Source organism: Denticeps clupeoides, chromosome 15 (genome assembly GCF_900700375.1).
Source record: "Denticeps clupeoides chromosome 15, fDenClu1.1, whole genome shotgun sequence".
NCBI lineage: Eukaryota > Metazoa > Chordata > Actinopteri > Clupeiformes > Denticipitidae > Denticeps > Denticeps clupeoides.
In genome coordinates, this window is record NC_041721.1 from 6,869,583 (window position 1) to 6,889,363 (window position 19,781).

General features: G+C 40.7%; 2 protein-coding genes across 3 annotated transcripts; one reads left to right on the forward strand and one right to left on the reverse strand.

Moving 5' to 3' along the window:
* Nucleotides 1–782: 782 nt before the first annotated feature.
* On the forward strand, nt 783–18,354 carry b4galnt3a (beta-1,4-N-acetyl-galactosaminyl transferase 3a). Its single transcript, XM_028955544.1, has 22 exons — nt 783–983; nt 1,085–1,125; nt 1,216–1,251; nt 1,346–1,390; nt 1,490–1,534; nt 1,645–1,740; nt 1,880–1,970; nt 2,642–2,742; nt 2,927–2,994; nt 3,083–3,158; nt 3,289–3,355; nt 5,430–5,573; nt 5,664–5,773; nt 5,847–5,932; nt 6,244–6,326; nt 6,807–7,113; nt 7,496–7,743; nt 10,371–10,524; nt 10,674–10,746; nt 11,272–11,425; nt 13,209–13,335; nt 14,965–18,354. Exons 1-22 carry the CDS (start codon nt 845–847, stop codon nt 15,074–15,076), a joined length of 2,403 nt encoding a protein of 800 aa, XP_028811377.1. The 5' UTR covers nt 783–844; the 3' UTR covers nt 15,077–18,354.
* tnni1d (troponin I, skeletal, slow d) lies at nt 15,587–17,547 on the reverse strand. 2 transcript variants are annotated; one of them, XM_028955546.1, is made up of 8 exons: nt 17,456–17,547; nt 17,326–17,364; nt 17,128–17,177; nt 17,012–17,053; nt 16,709–16,840; nt 16,543–16,632; nt 16,264–16,446; nt 15,587–16,106 (listed from the first exon to the last, which is right to left on the reverse strand). In XM_028955546.1, the coding sequence occupies exons 3-8, from the start codon at nt 17,152–17,154 to the stop codon at nt 16,005–16,007; spliced, it is 576 nt and encodes a 191-aa protein (XP_028811379.1). In that variant the 5' UTR covers nt 17,155–17,177; nt 17,326–17,364; nt 17,456–17,547; the 3' UTR covers nt 15,587–16,004. The 2 variants fall into 2 exon arrangements, with proteins under 2 accessions (XP_028811379.1, XP_028811380.1); XM_028955547.1 differs by lacking the exon at nt 17,456–17,547 and having other exon boundaries at nt 17,326–17,435.
* Nucleotides 18,355–19,781: the final 1,427 nt, after the last annotated feature.

Here is a 19,781-nt window from a genome sequence, read left to right on the forward strand (position 1 = left end):
ACAAAGCTAAATAAAATTCATATGAAACTGAATGTTGTTTATTACCAATGATAATTACATTATTTACAGAAAATGTGCACAACATCATAATGGTGTTTAGTACCTAAGCTTTACAGTACAGCTACTTCAATTATTCTTTATATGATAAATGCTTTATGTTATAACACTATATATTTACTGAGCTTAATGTCTGTGAGAAAATAGAAGTTCTCAAATACAAAAAAAAATGCCATTTAAAAGAAATAAATACATTTTGGAAATTGGCCCATTTCACAGCAAACCCTTTATTTTTTTCCAAAACAATGTTCTGCCCTTATTGCCACATGAAATATGAGGGTAAACAATTTATTTTTTGTCAAATTAAATTAATTAAATTGGAAGAAAACATTTTTTTTTTGGAGTGGTCTGGTAAGGCGGACAAGTTGAACAAGTTTTTCAAGGTTTCAGCAGAGCACAGGTGACGTCTCTTCAAATGCAAATATCCATGCCACATTAGTATCTGCATACAGACCATATGTAAAGCAGAGATTCCACACACACTGGTATTCTTTTGAAAGAATCAATCAATTAAAATCATGTGTTTTTTACCGTAAGGGGGTTGGGTATTTTGCACATATCATAGAGTAAAAAAGAATATGTATCCGTAGCCTGTACTTCCTCCCTTTATCTGCTTTGTCTTTTGTCAGCATCGTGCAGTAGAATCACCCCACGACTGGGTGGAGTGCAATTTAATACGGTGGGTGGAGACTTTTAACTCCTGGATTTAAATTGACAAGACACTGTTGCAAAGGATTTATGTGTGGAGTGTGTCAGTGTGAGATGAATAGTAGAATCTGGTCCTGGAATGTTGGTGAAGATGCCGAAACTACTGGACATAACTTTACAAAAGCTTAGGCTCTTCTCCATAGTTTTGTTTTTTTGTGGCCTGTTTGTGACAGCTGTTATTATATATTTCATGGGACCTATTACGACCATAACTCCAAGTAAGAGATTCGTCATATTTTAGTAATAATTCTTTATTTAATAACATTTGAAACTGTTTTCTAGACTTTAACAAATAATTCACTTTACGGCATTCTTACAGGAAATACATTTCACTTTGAAAGACATTTCCAGGACAGAAGTGTAAGAACGCTTGTTATTGCATGTCTTTATCCTTGCTGAAGTTCAACTCTCACCCAGCTGAACGAGTTTGTTCTTATCATTCTGATATAGGGCCAGAGGCTATTTCCTGACATTTGGCTAAGAGAGGTAAATAATTCCAATTATTTAGATTTATAATTATCACGCTACCCATTTTACACAATGACATTACTCTATTCTTTGGCTTAACATGCAATTACAGGAGGACGGTATGTCAGAAAACATCTCTGGCTCCTGGATCGCTGAGGTAGGCGGACAGTAGGTAGGCATTTTTTACCTCTGTGCTTAAACATCAAATACAACGCTGTCCTTTTTTCTTTCTCATTATTAAATGGCGCAAGTACAGATGGGTGGCATATTAGGAAACACACCCGAGCCATGGAGACCTGAGGTAGGTACAACTCGTGTGAGGTTTCATCCTGATCATTTTTTTGACATTTCTGTTACTATTACCATGCCTACCATGTCACAATCCTCTATTGTGCTGTTTTGTTTGCACAGTACCATGGCAAAGTGAATCTTCATGTTTTCCAAGACTGGTGCGGCAGGTCCACCAGAGACTTAAGGAAGAATGTGCTGTACCCTCTTTACCCTCATGTACGACTCATCCTTACATCATCATGAATATTTGCCAGCATACACGCATGGGAAACTGATATCTACGTGTAACGAAAATTGTTACATGACACACGTAACAAAAATAAGTAAATAAATAAAAACAAATCTCTTCTATTAGACACGAAGCAAAGTAACACGACTGGCTGTTTCTCCTAAATGGAGTAATTATGGACTCCGGATTTTTGGATACCTCCATCCTGACCAAGATGGTAAGTGAGCACTTCATAGTTAGCACTTTTGTTTTAGAACACGGAAGCCTCCAAGTGTCCAAAGTTCATTTGCAAATTTGGGTGAGGTCCAGAAAGAGTCGATGTTGGATAGTTCTACTCATTTGGTTGACAACCCCCCACCCCCATAAACACAGGTTCTGCAGCCAGTCTCTTTCAATTAATTATCCGAATGTTCACTGAGTGCATTTCAAGCAATACTGTTAATCACTTAATTGTCAAAATGTTTACTGAAACTTCATTTTACAGGGAAATGGATATTTGATTTGACGAACTAAATGTCCTTGTGTCAGGTGTAGTTTAACAAATGGTCTGTGGAGTATTTGGAATTACCTGTCTTTCTGCATTTATTGCTTTGGTTTGGCAAGTTTTGCACAAGGTCTTTGAACCTGTAGGCATTTTGGTTGAACTGAGACAGCACAGAAATGTTGTTGTGAGGTAAAATAACCAGGCCATATTTAAAATGGAATATATAGAAACATGCAGGTAATCCCAAAGTATTCACTTACCTTTTTGGCATGTATCGATATCCTGGCAGGGATCATTAAATGGTCCTGGGTTTGTTAGAATATCAAGAACGACAAGCAAACTGGCTCTGGGCTCACAGTGTCCTTTTATTTCTTTAATGCTTTGTTATTGTGTGCATATTGTAGGAGAATATATCTTTGCCATCGCTTCAGATGACAATTCAGAGTTTTGGATGAGTGATGATGAAAGTCCAAAGAATTTAAAGTTGGTGGCCAGCATTGGAAAGGTATAGTTGCATAGTTTTGTTCATATAGGACATTTACAAGGACGTATTCTATCTATGCACTGTACAATAATAAGCCCTGGAGACAGCTTTTATTATATTCAAAGTGTTTTTTGAAGTTGTATAGGTTTAGAACGAATGTTTTTATTTTTTTTTTTACATTTGCTCACATTTTTCTGTTTATTAGACAGGGTTGGAATGGACTGTCCCAGGAGAATACACAAAGTTTTTCGACCAAATATCTCAGCCTGTGCAGTAAGTTTGTTTTCTGACTTTTTCCATTATGAAAACTGACACTAGTGTTTTCATAAAATGAAATGTCATCTTGCTTTCAACTTCTGAGGCTGAAGAAAAGTACAAGATATTACTTTGAGGTCATACACAAGCAGAATGAAGGAGCTGACCATGTGGAGGTGGCGGTAGGTGTAACAAGAGCCGAGTTTTGAGCCTTGTATGGTTCGATGTATAGTTCAAATCATACTGTGGATTTCACAACGACTGTTTATGAAGCATGATGAAGCATTTTTTTAATCATTTTTTTCCCAACAGTGGCGATTAAACAGTGATGACAGTGATTTTCATGTGATTGGCTCCAAGCATCTATCTCTTTACAGAGGTAAAGGAAGTTCTCTTACTTTCGTAGAAGGAAATAGAGTGTTCTTTACACAAGTAAGATGCCTTTATCGCCACTATAAAAGTGCAGTGAGATAATGTTTGGAGCAAACCTGCGAATGCAATAGGATAAACTGGGATCTAAGACAAATAAAATTGCCACTGTCACCGATCCACTGGGCCTGCAGGAGGCACAGCCGGAAACGGAAGGAGACGGGGTCAGCAAACAAAGAGCTCTTTGCTTAATAATTTCACATTTCACATTCCCCACTCAATCCCACTTTACTACCATTGTGTCCCTGAGCAAGACACTTGACCCTGTCTCCAGGGGGACTGTCCCTGTAACTACTGACTGTAAGTTGCTCTGGATAAGGGTGTCTGATAAATGCCATAAATGTAAATGAAAATGCAAATGATGATGCAAGTCCAGGGTAGCAGCATGCATTCCAGTAAGTCCTGATGTTAATTAGGAAGTGAGTGTGTGCTGGGAATTCAGGATGTGCATGCGAGTCCTGTAGCGCTTGTTGCAGGAGTGTGTGTGCAGAGTGTGTCTCATCTCTGCGTCTACACTGGGTGTGATGGATCTCCTCCAGAGTTGGGATTTGGGTCTCAGTGATGTGCTGGGCCGTCTTTATGATGCACTGGAGGGACTTCCTGTTTTCTGAGGTGCAGTTAGAGTTCCATGGTGTAATGCAGTAGATGAAGATGGACTCCACTGTGCACATGTAGAAGTTGGTTTCTGAGGTAGTTGAGCCTTCCTTAGTGTCCTCAGGAAATGGAGCCTCTGAAGGCCCTTCTTCACCATCACTGCTGTCTTGATGGTCCCTCCTCAGATGCTGATGAGTTGGTGATCACTATGACTCCCCTTCCTGATATCTAGGATTACTTGCTTTGTTATCTTAGAATTCAAGACAAGATTGCTGTCAGAGCTATAGTTAATGAAGAGCATCATTGGGTCGCTCCAGGTGTGACAGGGCAGTATGGAGGGCCAGTGAGATGACATCTTCAGTTGATCTGTTACTTCTGTAAGCAAACTGTTGTTACTTTTACATTTACAGCATTTATCAGACAATTATCGTGAGTGATTTTCAATCAGTAGTCTCAGGGTTAAGTGTCTTGCTCAGGGACACAATGGTAGTAAGTGAGATTTGAACCTGGGTCTTCTGGTTCATAGGCGAGTATGTTACCCACTAGGCTACAACACCCTGTTGTTGTTCTAGGGTGTGAGGGGTGCTGTTTTTAATGTGTGCAAGGACGTCTGTGTTGGGACAGGGATAATGGTTGAGGATTTGAGGCGGGTGTTGACGACAGCCTGTTCCAAAGAGATGTTAAACAGGCTGGTGAAGACTGCGGTCAGTTGCCCAGGGTTTCAGAATCCATCCAGTAAAACCATCTGGTCTGGGTGCTTTGTGCACTAAGAACTAGGACACCTGTAGTGTGCTGATGGTTGGTGTCCATGTCGAACCATGCAAAGATTTAGATCATCAGGGAGAGTAGAGTCTGCTGTGCTCTGCTTTTATAGTTTGTGACTGATTTAACGCCTTTCCACATGTGTCTGGGTCAAAGTGCTCCTCGATCTTTACCTTGTAAGAGCGCTCTGCTTCTCTGATGCCTCTCTTCAGGTGAACTGTGGCTGTTGTGTAGCCCACCGGATCGCCTGAGTTAAAGGCAACATCACACAGTTTTAGCAGGTTTCCAACCTCTCTGTTCCCCATGGCTCATGGTTGGGGAATGTCTGGATCTAAATCTGTCCTGAGTAGAGTTCTGTTTAAATTGAACCCAGTCTGTATTCTCATAACAGTCCTGCAGACTCATGACAGCACCTTCAGGCCAGACCCTTATTGTTTGTCTTGTGGGTTTTGTCCTGGTAAAAAGGCTCTTGTATGATGGGGTCAGCACAAGGGAAATGTGATCACAGCATCCGAGGTGTGGGGAAGGGGACACCCTGTGTGCCCTGGCTATGTTGCAATAAACGTGTTGTTGATGTCTCATGTTTGAAATTCATACAGTTTCCTTCATCTTTCCTTCAGATTCAGGGGCATAATTCACATGCTTTTGTTTCTCTTTCTCTGCTGCAGATGAGTCCTTCCTATTGATGGGTGACATTGCTCATATTCCACAAACAATTGCGAGTCATGAAATTTCAGTAGGCCAAGTACTAAAGCAGATCAATCCAAAGGTAGACATGTTGAAAAAAGATCCTCGTGACACCATTTTTGAAAGTAGGTGTTTTTTTACGTCGAGCTAGTTGTTCATGACAACACAGTTCTCTAAAATTTCTAACTTTCTCATTTTTTTTTTGCCACATTCAGTCCCACTGATGAATGAGACATATCTGCAGAATCTGTTTCCAGAGTGTCTTTATAAGCCCAGTTACATTTTCCAAGGCTCTTTTGTTGGGAGATATCAAGGCTTGAACCATGTGAGTCAAATGCTTTGGCTGCTATTTTTCGTGCAGAACCTAAAGATCTAATAATGTTTTAACCTCCATTCAGGTCCACCTTTCCTCTGTCTTCCCAAACGACTTCACGCGACAGACTCATACAGATCCTGAGCAAATGTGCTTCTATGGGATAGACACGTAATGTACTCCTTTACTTCCCTTCAGCTTTTATGAAATGTAACTGGATTGGGTGGATCAGTTAAACAGGAAATTCAGGTTTAGCAGACAAATGAGAGTCAGAAACATTGAGGTTGCTGTTCCAAATACCAAATGTACGATGCAAACAAACTATAATGCAAATGGTTTTTGGGTTATAATACAGATTTGTTTAAAATCCATAAATTATAGCTGATGCAAACCCTTGCATCCTTTAGACAATTCAGTTAGATGTGTTTCAATAGTTTCGCTGCGGTCTGTTGGTGTGATCTCAATTATTTGTATTTACACAGACTCATCTTTGATAAATATGTTGAAGCTAATCCAGCCGAGGAGCCTTTCAATCCAGAAGCATTCCGGCCAGAAAAGTCCTCAAGTATTGTTATGTTATTTTGCATTTTACTGTCAGGTTAAATGGCATTTATGCTTATTTCGCCAGTATGGTGCATAGTGGAAAGCATTAAGTGCAATTAACAATTTTAGGTTTATCTGTTAATCTAGATCAGTGTGCAAAGCACATCATGCATGGGAGCCCCTGTGTTTTATCTATTTATTTATCTGTATGTAATTAAAGTAAATTATAAAATACAATCCCATGTAAGTCTTGTCAGTTAACTTGTAATTGTTGTACGTTAGTATGTACATATGTCAACCACATGACAACCAGTCAGTTCATTTTAAATTTAAATGTTTTAAATTAACATTTACAGAAAAATGTTTAAACATCAATAACAAAGGATTGAATGCCCTTAGTTTGCTGAAATAGGGACCCTAGAGTTTTAGAGTCACATTCATTTCACATTGTTTACCGTGAATGAGAATTCTTTTTTATGTTGTTTTCTTGTTGTAAAATCAGATTCCATCCCCAAAGCTTCAAACGCCTCATTGTTAGAAAAGTCTGGCGAGGTTCAGAAGGACTTTCCTGTGCCCCACATCAACCTAAGGAAACCAAAACCTGTAGAGACAGAGGAGAGAAATGTGGTGTATGAGGATGACGCCCTTTGGGAGCGAGTGTTTAACGTGAAAGAAATAGACTTCCAGCCCCAGAGGACAGACGCCGTGGTGAGAGTCTGTCGAAGGGCGGGGAATGTCGTCATGAATAAAAAGGCCATCATGCCTGTGGTCCATGCCATCATGAAAAAGCTGAACAAGAAACACCCAAGGTGTGTGTGTATGTGTGTGTGAGACCTTTATTGATTTATTTACTGAATATGACCTGTATATTTATGAGGAATTGTCAAATGGTTTCAATTGTTTGATGGGCTTGTATTACTCCCTCACACCATCCTTCAACCCAGAGTGCATCTGTTTTATAATCCACGAGACAGTCATCCTGCAGTTTTGTTGAAATAGAATAGCTTTGAATTGAATAGAGTAGCTTCACCATCATTAAAATCTTGCAATGGGTTTTGAAGCCACACAAAACCTGTCACAAAAGCCTCTGTGGATGGATGTGTGAAGGAGCCCAAGAAGGTTGCATTGGATTATTCTCTTGTTTTACATAACTATGATACCCGCTAATGACACTTTTCTTCCTTATTTCAGCTTGACTCTTGCACAGGTGTTGAATGTTGAGAGGAGAGTAGATGGAACTCTGGGAAGTCGTTACCTTGTAGAGCTGGAGTTGAAGACGATGCAGGGGGACAACATGCTGTTCTCTCATTATGTCTACACCCCACGTTCCCAAGCACAGGAGCAGCAGGATGGGTCTGGCCAATCAGAACTCCCACCAGTCTGTAACCCAACAGGCTTCGCTTGGAACCCCAAAGCCACTGTCCACATCGCTATTCCAGGTTAGTCCAGGCAGGGTTGTAAAGAAATGTGCTTTGTTAAAGTGCACTGGTCTAAAATACATCTGTGTCCAGGCTTTGTGTTTGTATGGGGAAATGTGGTGCAAGGGCTGTTTAAAGACAATGGAATTCTTAGGGACTATGGAATCGAAGCTCAGGCACTGGCCACAACAAAACGTACAGACTATACGAAAGCCAGGCAAACCAGGTCAGCTTGCATAAAAAACATTGGTGTAGGAGATACATCAATGAGACTCATGTATTCATGGAAACATAAAGAGAACCTCAGTTATATCCTAATTCATTCTTCAAAGGATGTGCACTGGAATTAATTGGGATAATCTCGTACATTGATGATTTCCTTTATGATCCACTTTGCCATCCCACCAGTAGGGTTAGAAATCAGTGGTATCTCAACAATGAAGTGCAAAAAAAAAATACATTTCTGTTGTTGACTAAATGTATTGGCTTTTTGTTATTTGCAACATGCATTCTGAGGACATAATTAATTTTTGTTTACAAAAAGCATTTTGTGCACACATTTATTTTGTAAAATAAATGTGTGCACACAAATAAGTGCACACAATGAAATGCTCTTAACCATCATCCTTGGTGAGCAGTGGACAGCCATGACAGGCACCCGGGGTACAGTGTGTGGTTACGGTACTTTGCTCAGCGGCACCTTGGCATTTTGGGATTGAAACAAGCAACCTTCTGATTACGGGGCCGCTTCCTTAACTGCTAGGCCACCACTGCAAATTCAGACCACAGACCAATTCACACCACTGCCAATTCATACCAATTCAGAGCCATATCCATTATATTTTTTTATTTTTATTTCAGATCATTATTAAGCATACTTTTTGGATGCCAACATTGAAAAATAGTGAACACTGGCTAAACTTAAAATTTTTTTTCAATCTGTCACACCTAACATTTTAGCACTGATGTCATGTAAATAAACCAATTTACACCTGCTGTAATAGGTGTGATAGATTACTCTCTCTTGCTCTCAGCAGACGAATCTTTGCTATCTCCCTCCCTTCCCTGTTTTCCTGCTCGCTCCTTCATCTCATCTATTGTCTCATACCTTGAGAGACTTTGATTTGATCAACTGGTCGCTCAATGCAATTGACACCATCTTTTTAAAGAGAAATCCATGTGTGGGAAACCTGAGTGTTCTTCTGGAACGTATGCAGTGGGTTATGTCATGGACGAATGGGAGAATGGTGTACCTTGCAGCTCTTTCCATGGAGGACAATGAGGATATCTACCTATTCGGAACTATGATGAAAGGTCTTGTGCTGATTGGCCTGGTTTATCAAAGATTGGAAATGGTGACAGCCTCTCAAAACCCAGAGTGTTGGCTAGAGACCAGCGTGGACACTGTGCTGCAAATGTGCTGTGCTTTTCTGCACGTATAACCCAAACAACCCATCCTATCAATTGTTGTTCTCCCCTAATCAGCATTGGCCTTGGCCGTTGCAGATCCAAAACACCCCCAGAGGACGGGGGCACAGATTATCTCTCTCCCCCATGCCAAGGACATCCCCACCCCCATCCAACCCCCCCGTGGGTCTGTTACTTCAATTTTCTTTGTTAAGACAGCGTTTTTCAGTGTAAACCGCTTCAAAAAACTATTGTTTACTTTAACTGTGAAGACATTAAGATTCTTCATGAAGCCATATTGGTTTGGACACTAAAATTGACTCCCTAATGCACTGTAATAGACATAGCACATGGGTATTAATCCAACATGGCTTCTGGGTTTACAGGACTCCTTGCTTGTTATCTGTATGTTTGTAGTAATGAAGGTCATTTTAGGACCTCTACTTGTACCAAACAAAGGATTTTGATTGTCAAACTAGTTATAATCTGTACATGCTAATTCAGCGTGTTTTTTAAAGAGTTTAAAAAACAATTTGCAAGATCTTAAACTCTTCCCTAAAAATGCAATGGGATCATCAGCCTTGTTATGTCCAAATAGAATAAAAAGGGGCCGGATAGAATCATTACTAATACCTTTCAATGGCATGCAGATCTGGGCAATGAAAAGCAATTCTTTGTTTTATGATTATTAACCCTGGCAGTATGTAAAGTGAAAATAAAATGGGGCCTAAGATAGAGCCTTGCGGAACTCCAGATGTGGAGTAGCTGAGGTGGAGTTACATACTTGAACAGTGAAACTCTGACCAGTTAGGTATGGGCTGTACCTCTAATGCCTACAAAGGGCTCTAGACACCACAGCAAAATCCCATGGTCCACAATACCAAAAGCAGCAGTCAAATGTAATAAAATGAAAATTGCAGAGATTCCAGAAACAACGTCCAACATAAGGTCATTGGTTACCTGTAAAAGTGAAGTTTCGGTACTATGATGAGGTTTAAAACCAGACTGGAGTATTATTTGAAAAGTATTATTTGACTGCACGAAAGATTGTGGCTGGGTGAAAACTACTTTTTATTTGATAGAAATGGTGGCTTGGAAATTCGCCTAACGTTGGGTAAAACTGAGGGATAATTTCCATTCTTTTTCATAAGGGGTGCAACTATGGCACTAGGTTGTATTCACTTGATGATCCATATTGCTTACTCTTCTATTAATATGTGCCCTTTACTGTGATCCCTCAGTGAGAAACCAGGCCAGATGGATCATGCATTTAATCAAGGAAATGGAGAAAATCTACAGAGCCACCAGGGACGAAAACTTCAGCTTGATCATCATAGACTACAACAGTGATGACATGGATGTAGAGGCAGCTCTTCAGAGTGCCTTCTTACCACGGTATTAGTTCTTTTTGTGGCAATGGGTGGTGAAAGATCGAATAAAAGTGAAATAAAAGTGTCATGAAAATGGAAATGAGGCAGCATTGTTGCCTCATTATCTATTCTAAAAAACAAGACACCAATTTTCCTGTTCCTATGTGTTTGCAGGTTCCAGTATAAAAGACTCACAGGGCCGTTCGAGAGATCTGGAGGACTCCAAGTGGCAGCAGACATCGTTGATGTAGGATTTTTTCCTTTATGCTAGATTTGCACCAGGGGCAGTGGTGGCCTAGCGGTTAAGGAAGCGGCCCCGTAATCAGAAGGTCATGGCTGCCGACTGCTCACTCAGGGTGATGGGTTAAATGCAGAGGACAAATTTCACTGTGTGCACTGTGTGGTGCTGCTGTGGATCACATGTGACAATCACTTCACTTTCACTTTCAAGATATAGGAATACTAGAGGGATGTCCTCCTCCATGTCAAACCTGAAAGTTTAAGGCAGGTGTGAGTGTTTTCTCAAGCGCCAGGCCCGAAGAGAATTGGCAGATAGATGGGAATAGGATCAGCATCAAACAAGTTCTGCTGTACATTATTCAATGGATCAGGAACAGCGGGCTGGGGTGTAGTGGGGTGAAAGATCTTATTCATGCGTACATCTAACAACATTCTCAGGAACTGGTTTGTCAAGTTTGTTCTGACAGTTAAATGTGAATGCTGCAGCTAACGTCCTCATGTTCGGCTATCTTTTTTCCCTGTTCTATCTCAGGATGACCACAGTATCATACTTTTGTGCGACCTTCACCTGCACTATCCCCTGAACTTTATAGACACCATCCGTAAGCACACCGTGGAAGGAAAGATGGTTTTTGCACCTGTTGTTATGAGGCTGGACTGTGGCTCATCTCCATTGGAGCCCACAGGTAAGCACAGTGAAATCTGTATAAGTGGCCTGTTGCATGATGCCTCCATAGACAGTGTCAGTATCCAATCCTTACTGCCTGCCATAAAAAATTAAGAAATGAGCATGAACTAGTTAGTATTTAAAACTATGCACTATGCAAATTAAATATGGTACAACACCCTTTTTTATGTTAACAAACTGTTTGCTTTTGCATGCATTTCTCTCATGTCATGTTTTCTCTGCACTGAATTGAATTTCAAGGTTAACAAACTGCTGGTTTACCAACTTTATCAATGTTCCATGACCTAGAACTCGGTGTGTTAACAACCTATAATGGCCTATAATTTTGTTCAGACTGTTGTCACCACAGCTAGATAGCAGATCATGGTACTTATTCATCCAGGTATTGATGTATTGGCACCTTTCTATGATAGTGTCCCACTATGAAATGAGAAAGATTGTATATTTTAAGGCTTGCTGGGAAGGACCCAAATGAAGAACAACATAATCCAGAAATTTTAGAAATCAATCCACTGAGGAAAAGGCTCCAAACAGACAGACGCAAACTAAGTGAATTTAGTTTCTCAAGGAGAAGCCGCTCATTAGCTGAGAGCAACACTAATTAACCACAGGTTTTATCAGAAAGGTGGGGAGACTCCAGGGAGTGGCAAAAGGCAGGTTGGGGCAGAGCACATCTTGACAGGCAATAACACCACAGTCCAGCATGGTGGCCAAAGCTATACTGGCAGAATACTGACAGTATGTGCAGTATCTTACTTTTTTGAAAATGTATTATTATGTACATGTACAATGTAAAGTAATCAGTGTACTGATTCTATAACAGTGTAAATTTGCTGTCCTCTTATAATTAAACACACAGACATTAATGTGTAAACTGCTGGCAACAAAAGTGAATTTAAAGTGAGTATGCAGGAGGCCAGTCAAGAAAAGCAAAACCACAATTCCTAATGTGATGTTAGTAAGGCAGGATATGCAAATATTATGTTATTATTTAAACCGCAAAAATAAAATATTTGTTAAAAGACTGCCGACTCTCTGTACTGACTGGGTTGGGCTCTTTTAGCTTGCATATATACAGCTTGACCATGAGCTGTGATCTAAATGCTCAATCTGTATTTATGATTGTGTTGTAAAAGTGAATTATTGTTGGCAACTGTAAGAGAGACCAGGTGTAAAAATTCCAAATCGTTTATAGTGCAGCTTTAAATACACTAAAACACCTTTTAAAATACCATCAGGAGCAATGAGGGAACACAGGACAGTGTCAGGTGAAACTGGACTGCCAGCATGATGAAGGCCAAAGCCTTGGCTCTTTCATCTCAGGCCTTATATATCAGCCTGCTAAGCTGTGGAGTGCCCCCCCCCCTTGTGCTGGCCCCCCAAGGCCAGCACAAGCTCTGTCTCAGAAACAGCAACTGCAGGCAGGGCGGAGGCGAGTTGGTGTTAAACTACGACAAAAAACAGGAAGTAGGAACCACATGCATGGAAAAAAGGGAGAAATGGATTGAAATTCAAGACACTAGTGTTGGTAAAAGCAGATATAGGCAGATGATGAGACGTGAACCAGACAATCATAAATAAAAAAAAAAAATAAAAATGGTGGTGACTTATGATGTGCCAGTTTAGCCCTTTTGGACACTCATAAATTCTAAGTATGAATTATTACGTGAGATTGGTTTGTTCCCGCTCATCTCAAGGTAAGCACAGAGAAATCCCAGAGGTGAATTATAGGATTGGAGAAAGGCACATAATCCTGTGCGCTTTGTTTTATACCTTCTCAGGATTTTGGGAACTGCAGGGATATGGACTCATGGGGATCTATAAGTCAGATATGAAGAAGATTGGAGGCATGAACACCAAAGAGTTCAAAGATAAGTGGGGCGGTGAGGACTGGGAAATGCTGGACAGGTGAGTTCAAGCCTCAAACTGCTGATGTTGGCAGTAAAGTTCTCCTAAATTTGATATCGTTTTTATTTTTGGGCATTTTTAATTTTGGTCCCTTTTGCTCTGCCCCTGAAACTGCTTGCAAATCTCCATATTCAATGGGAAAGAAGACTATTTCAAAAAATTATGAATTAACAAAAATAGCTGGCCAATATGGTCACTTGATGACTCTAACAGGGATCTATTTTGTGGTGTACACGGCCAACGTCTGGCAAAGTTGGAGAATACAGAGTGAGGGATCTGAGACCACTCTTCTCAGAATCTCTTGAGTTCATCCAGGGTCCTTGGCCCTCTGCTGTGCACTCTCTTCTTCAGCGGATTCCACAGGTTTTCAAAAGTAGAGATGGAGGCAGAACCTCGATTTTGTGCTCAGTTAACCAATCTGATCATTACACTGCTAAAAGATCCCATTTTTAGTTAACTGGCAGATGCAAACAGGTTTTGTCCTGATATTTTTTACATGATGTTTTCCATGATGTACATGATGTTTTACATGATGTACCCTAACAATGATTCCTGTGCCCCATGCCCCAGAAACACCACCATATTTGAGCTGGCATAGGTCTTTTTTTTTTTAGATTTATTTTTTTTTTTTCAAATAGTTCCAGTTAAAGTTCCAGTAATGTTTTGCAAATGGACAGAAAATGTTTTTAATGGGATGCCTTCATATTAATCTGTTGCCATGGTGGTACCGTCTGAGGGTTCTGAACACTTGGAAACCTCAGTGTTTTACAATTCCCCAACAGTGATCCTGGTGTCACATGTCTTTTTGATTAAATTATTTATTTCTTGATGAGGGATTTGTTTCAATTAAAATGCAAGATGAAGGTTACTTCAACATATTGTGTTTTTTGTTGTCATGGAGGGCACTGTATTCCGGAACCAAGTTAAAGTATGTGAACTATGTAAAGTATGTCAACTTTAAAGTATTTGTGGCAGTTAAAACTTTCATTTTGTGCGTCTTTGGCACATTGGCACATTTTTAAAAATGAGGAAGTAGCTTACAGGAGACCTGCCAACCATCACCATTCCAACCAACATCATTATGGATTGGCTGTCAGAAATAGGACAGTCCAGGTTACCATTCAGTCTTGAACATAATAGAAAGGATTTCAGTTTCACTTAGAAGATGTTACCCCCAAAAGTGAAGTGAAATGAAAGTCATTGTGAAACACTGCAGCACAGCACACGGTGACACAACGAAATGTGTCCTCTGCTTTTAACCCATCACCCTTGGTGAGCAGTGGGCAGCCGTGACAGGCGCCCTGGGAGCAGTATGTGGGGACAGTGCTTTGCTCAGTGGCACCTTGGCTGATCGGTTTTCGAACAGGCAACCTTCTTATTACCACCACTGCCCCAAAGATCATTACATCCCTGTCTGAGCATGTGTAGGATGTACAGAAATATTAAGCAGCCCTTTTAAATGTCGTGGCTGATTGCTGTACAGTATATAAATGAGACCGTAAAAGGCCACAGTGGGTATCAAGTGGGTAACGAGTGCAAGTACCTTAAATCTATGTTCTTTTGTGTGAATGTGTGAAAACCTGCCTGTGTATGAGCTGTAAACGTCTTTTTACCTCCCTCTGTCCACAGAGTTATTCAGAACAAGTATGAGGTGGAGCGACTCCATCTGAGGAACTTTCTTCACTTTTTCCACACAAAGAGGGGCATGTGGAACAGCCGTGTCCGCAAACCGTCCGCCTGAGCCCCGCCTTCATACAGGGTCAATTTCAGAAGGCTGATGTGCTCTATTGTGAATCACAGACGTTCATTGTGGAATCTGAAACCTGGTCTGACACTGACTGGCCGAACCGCAAACCTGTCAGCGCAGTTTCCCTTCCACCTGTTCCGCCCCCCCTTTCCTCTCCACATTCTCTCAACCTGCTCGCCAACTCCCTTCCCTTTTGTTTGGTGGAAGCAGACCTGGGTGGCAACAGTGTGTCCTTTGTGTGATATACTGGTCATTTACTGCCACTGGGAATACATCTAAAAATACTGCATATTACTCACTGCCTGCTGAAAAGTGGGGCTGGCTGGGCGTGAGTTATCACGCTGGCTGCTCACACGGAGAAGACATGGTGTTAACAGCTCATTTAAATTACAGTTTTCTAAAGATCTCATGTACATTAAGATCCCCGTATGTGTTTCTTACTTGACAAACATGTTGTTTTAAATATTTGAATGCTTTATTTTTTATTAATGACATTGAAGCAAATAAATTATATTTCTATTTATTATTTTATGCATGTAAACATTTGAAGGATTTTTTTCATAAATATTAGATTTGTTGATAGAATGTATTTGTTTTGCAAAGGTGACTAAGATGGATTTTGTCAATGAACTGGGTGCTGGGTGTGTAACAAAGACAACAACGTGGCTTTTCTTCACATTCCTTAAGACTTCTAGCTCATTTGCAAAAGCCTCTTCGAGTCTCCTGCATTTTTCATTGTCTTGTACGTGGTATCATCACGTCATAGCATTCCCTGCATTCATCTTCCCAGCACTCAGCTCATCTCCATGTCACCTGAGGCACCTCTGATGTATGATGCATGCAGAACATATGAAGTAACGGGAGAAACTTCCAGTAGCTGCTTCTTTGTGGGACACTCTTTGCTCCGGAGGTCCTGGAGGAACTACTGTCCTCCGCCAGCTGCATCAAACATCTTCTTCCTGCCCTCCATTCCTGACATGGCCTCCACATTCTTTCTCCAGTCACCCACCTCATTGGTCAGGACCTTGGGTGAAGGGAAGGAGGTTAGGTCAGAGCTGAGTGGGTAATCTGGGTGTTAACCTCACTGGCATTGATGGAATTGTCAGTCACTGTAAAAAGGCTGACCCCTGACCCGCATGCTTCTGGGATTTTATTCTCAGCACCAAGCAAGGACACGTTACCTTCTCCTGTTTAATGTCCTCCTTCTTGACTGATTTGAGGTTGGATCGCAGGTCCATGGAACCCTTGTGCTTGGTGCCCAGCAGGGCGCGCATCATTTCGTCAGCAGACACACGCACCTTCCGCAGTGCTGGCTTCTTAAACTTCCCCCCTAGATCCTGGACTTTCAGCTTGAGTTCATGGATCTAATCCACAGATGCAGTCAACGGTCACTTTCACGTAATATTAAGAATGCTTCTCTTGCAACCGATTTTGAGGCTCATGGGATTCAGGTTTCTTACATCTTTGTCATGTTTGATCACTTTTGACTCGCAGTCATATCGTTCCTCATCCACCATGTCTATCTTGGCATGGAGTTGTTTGCACAGACTCTGTGAGAACGGAGAAATTGTTGTTTCAGATGTGCTGTGTACGTTTCAACAATGTCAGCACCATCAGGTGTTTCACCTGTAGATCTCCAGCAGCGAGTCCAGAAAGCTGAAGTGGGGGCAGCTTCTCACCAAGGTATCTGACCTTCTCATCTTCCCTGTCTGCTTTCTCTTTCTCTAGCTCCTCCATAGCTCTGGTCAGAAGAAGGATCTGATTTGATAACAGAGATGTTTACCTTGACAGCAAATGTGGTTTATTAGCAAGTGGAGACGCAGCAGTTTTATTAAGTAACGCTGTAAACTCTTCATCTTCTTACCTCCACACCAACATAACGGACAGTGCCTGTTTTTTAGTACATGACAGTTATGGAGGTGGACGTACCTTCAGGGAGAGCTTTCGGGAAGCTGAAATTTTGCACTTTGGCTGTTCAGGAAAAAACAAAGATATATTATTTGTACCATTAACCCCATGAAATGTTAATTGGAACCTTTCTTTACCTTGTCCATTGCAGCCTTGGGATTCATTTTTCCTGGTCAAATATGTGGCTCTAACAGGTGAACAGACAAGGAAGCATAAGGCATAAGTGTCTAGACTTCCAGAATGGCCATAAAATGACCAAATGACCAACAAAAATTCTAGGAATTAGCTGGAAAATACTGGTCACTATAAATAAGAGGTTAAAAACAGGTACTCACATGCAGCTCAGATGTTTGGTTGAAAAGTACTCTAGCTTCCTGAAAATGATTACCATTGGTTAATGGATTACGACTTAAAAAGACAAAACCGGCACCGTGTCGGTCTCTCGAGTCTGGCGGGAGACATTACCTTCAGCAGTTGAGCGCGGCGGCTGAGCACAGGACAGTAGGGCTTGAGACAATGAGCTTTTATGTCTGTACAGCTGCTGGACAACAGATATAGTCCTGTAGAGTCTGCGGGGTCAAGAATGGCCTGGCCACCTGCCAGCTGAAACATTACCTCTTGTTAGACTGTGACAATGCATGGAATAAGTAAGAATAAATTGTGACTCATGATCCAAAGAGTAACTTCAGTGACCCCTGACATCACGTTACTGTGGCTGCCAGGTAAAGACCATCATTTTATTACTTGTTCGTTTAAAATGGCCAACTCTCTGTTACCTTTTTTATTTTTATTTTGGTTTTTGGATATTTTACAATTATTTTTGTACTTTGAATGTTTTGGTCATAGAAGCCTTCTTACAAGATATTGTATTGGTCCATACGTGTTTGTTTGTCCACCAAGCTTTTATTGACACTGTAAATGTCTGTTTTTCATATTTAACTTTGGGCCTGTTTTTGTTGTTCTGTCTTTTGCTTTTGTTCCATGTATGTAATGTAATGGAATGTTGGCTTTCTTGTGGAGGATAAACATCAAGAAAACTTAAATTCCAATTCCATTCAGTCAATCACCATCAATACAATGAGAAACAGGAACCCGGGCAATGTGAAAAGGAGCAGAACAGATTGTGATGACAATTTTGAAAAATGTTTTATCTTTTATCCAGTCTCAGAAATGCTATTATATGTGATATTATGTGCTGTTACTCCGCTTCAGGAGGTCGACTAGATGTTCTGTAATGCTGGACATTATTTGAGATTGGTTTTTATTTATAGTCTTTTATTTACATTATAATGCGTTGGGTAATTAATATGCTGTTAAATATATATATATATACACATGAAATAAAATGATAATTTTAAAATTTATATCTTTAATACTTACATGGACGTTAATTCAGTTCAACTGATGCATTTGCCTGTTTACCTCTGAGTTTATATGGTGATCACTACCTGTTTTTTAGAGGAACCACAGAAATGGTAAATATGCAAATGTCACACTGGAATGCCATATCCGTCCTAAAAGCTTCATCACTTCATCTTAATGGCATGGGGTGGCAAAGCATGCAGAGAAAGACTAAGAGACACCTTATATTCAAATCGAATCATGCAGTGCACAGATCAATTTCCCAAAACTGTGTGACACGTACGTCCTGTCAGCACCTCTCTGCTGATCCAGAGCAGGTGTGACTGCTATTTGTGAAGCAACCAAACACGTCTCATAGTTATCTTGGTCTTGAGCAGCATGTACATTCTGCTGTGATTATGTTTGAAGGAGTCTTCCAATGTGTCTTTTTTACAGCCAAAACAGGACTAAATGTTAAACGTATTCTGCCTGGAACAATCATGCTCTGTCACAAAGGCCTTCAACAAGTATAACTTGTTTTGTGTCCTTGCTATGAGTGGCTTGATGTGTGTTATGTGAGATCTGCTGTCAAATGGGCGAAACAGTCATATTTCACTGAACTGCAAAACCTTCGTTCTCAAAGCTGGTAGATCAAGATCGGGGGATCGAGGAATCAAGGAACCATGAGAGATGTGTGAGGCAAGCAGAAGGGCACCATGTAACAAGAACAAGGCTGAACCAAACAGGAAAACTTTCCACCAAACTTTCTTTGCTGGATAATTTAAGTCTTTTTTGCCTGCTGTCTTCAAAATAACAAATGGTTTTGGTATGAGTGCTATATTAAAAATGAGGTGTGGCTGGGCGCATTGTCGACGTTGCTATTTTAAGGCTGCGAAATGACATTGAGATTTTGACCAACAAAGCCATGTCTAAAGTCAGTGGCACATCATCTTTAAGAGGCTCAAGGACATAAGCATTACAATGTGACAAATGTATATGGTGGTGGAAGGGATTCTGCTACCTCAAGATGGACTGTGGAAGCTTTTTTGTCTTTTTTCATACAGTTGTTTGATGAACAATTTGAGTTTTTTATATATTTATTACATATAATGCCCAACATTTCTCCTGTAATGAAATGTAAATGTAATGATTTTAATGAGGCTGGACTGAAGGTTAGAAAGAAAAATTCTGGGTGCATTGTTCCTTGCACTTCTTCCGCCAGCCAAAGGCATGTGAAGGTCAATTGGCCAGTCTAAATTGTGTGTGAGTGACTGGTGCATGTGTGCGCCCTCCAGTGGCCTAGCACCCTGCCCTCGGTGAGTCCCTGCCAAAGTCCCTGAAAAGAGTCCAGCGGCTTGGATCCTGTGGTAATGGATAGTGAGTGAGTGATTGATAACTGAACATCTCCTTCTCCTCCTGCTCCTACTATTATCACACCATGAAGCCTGAC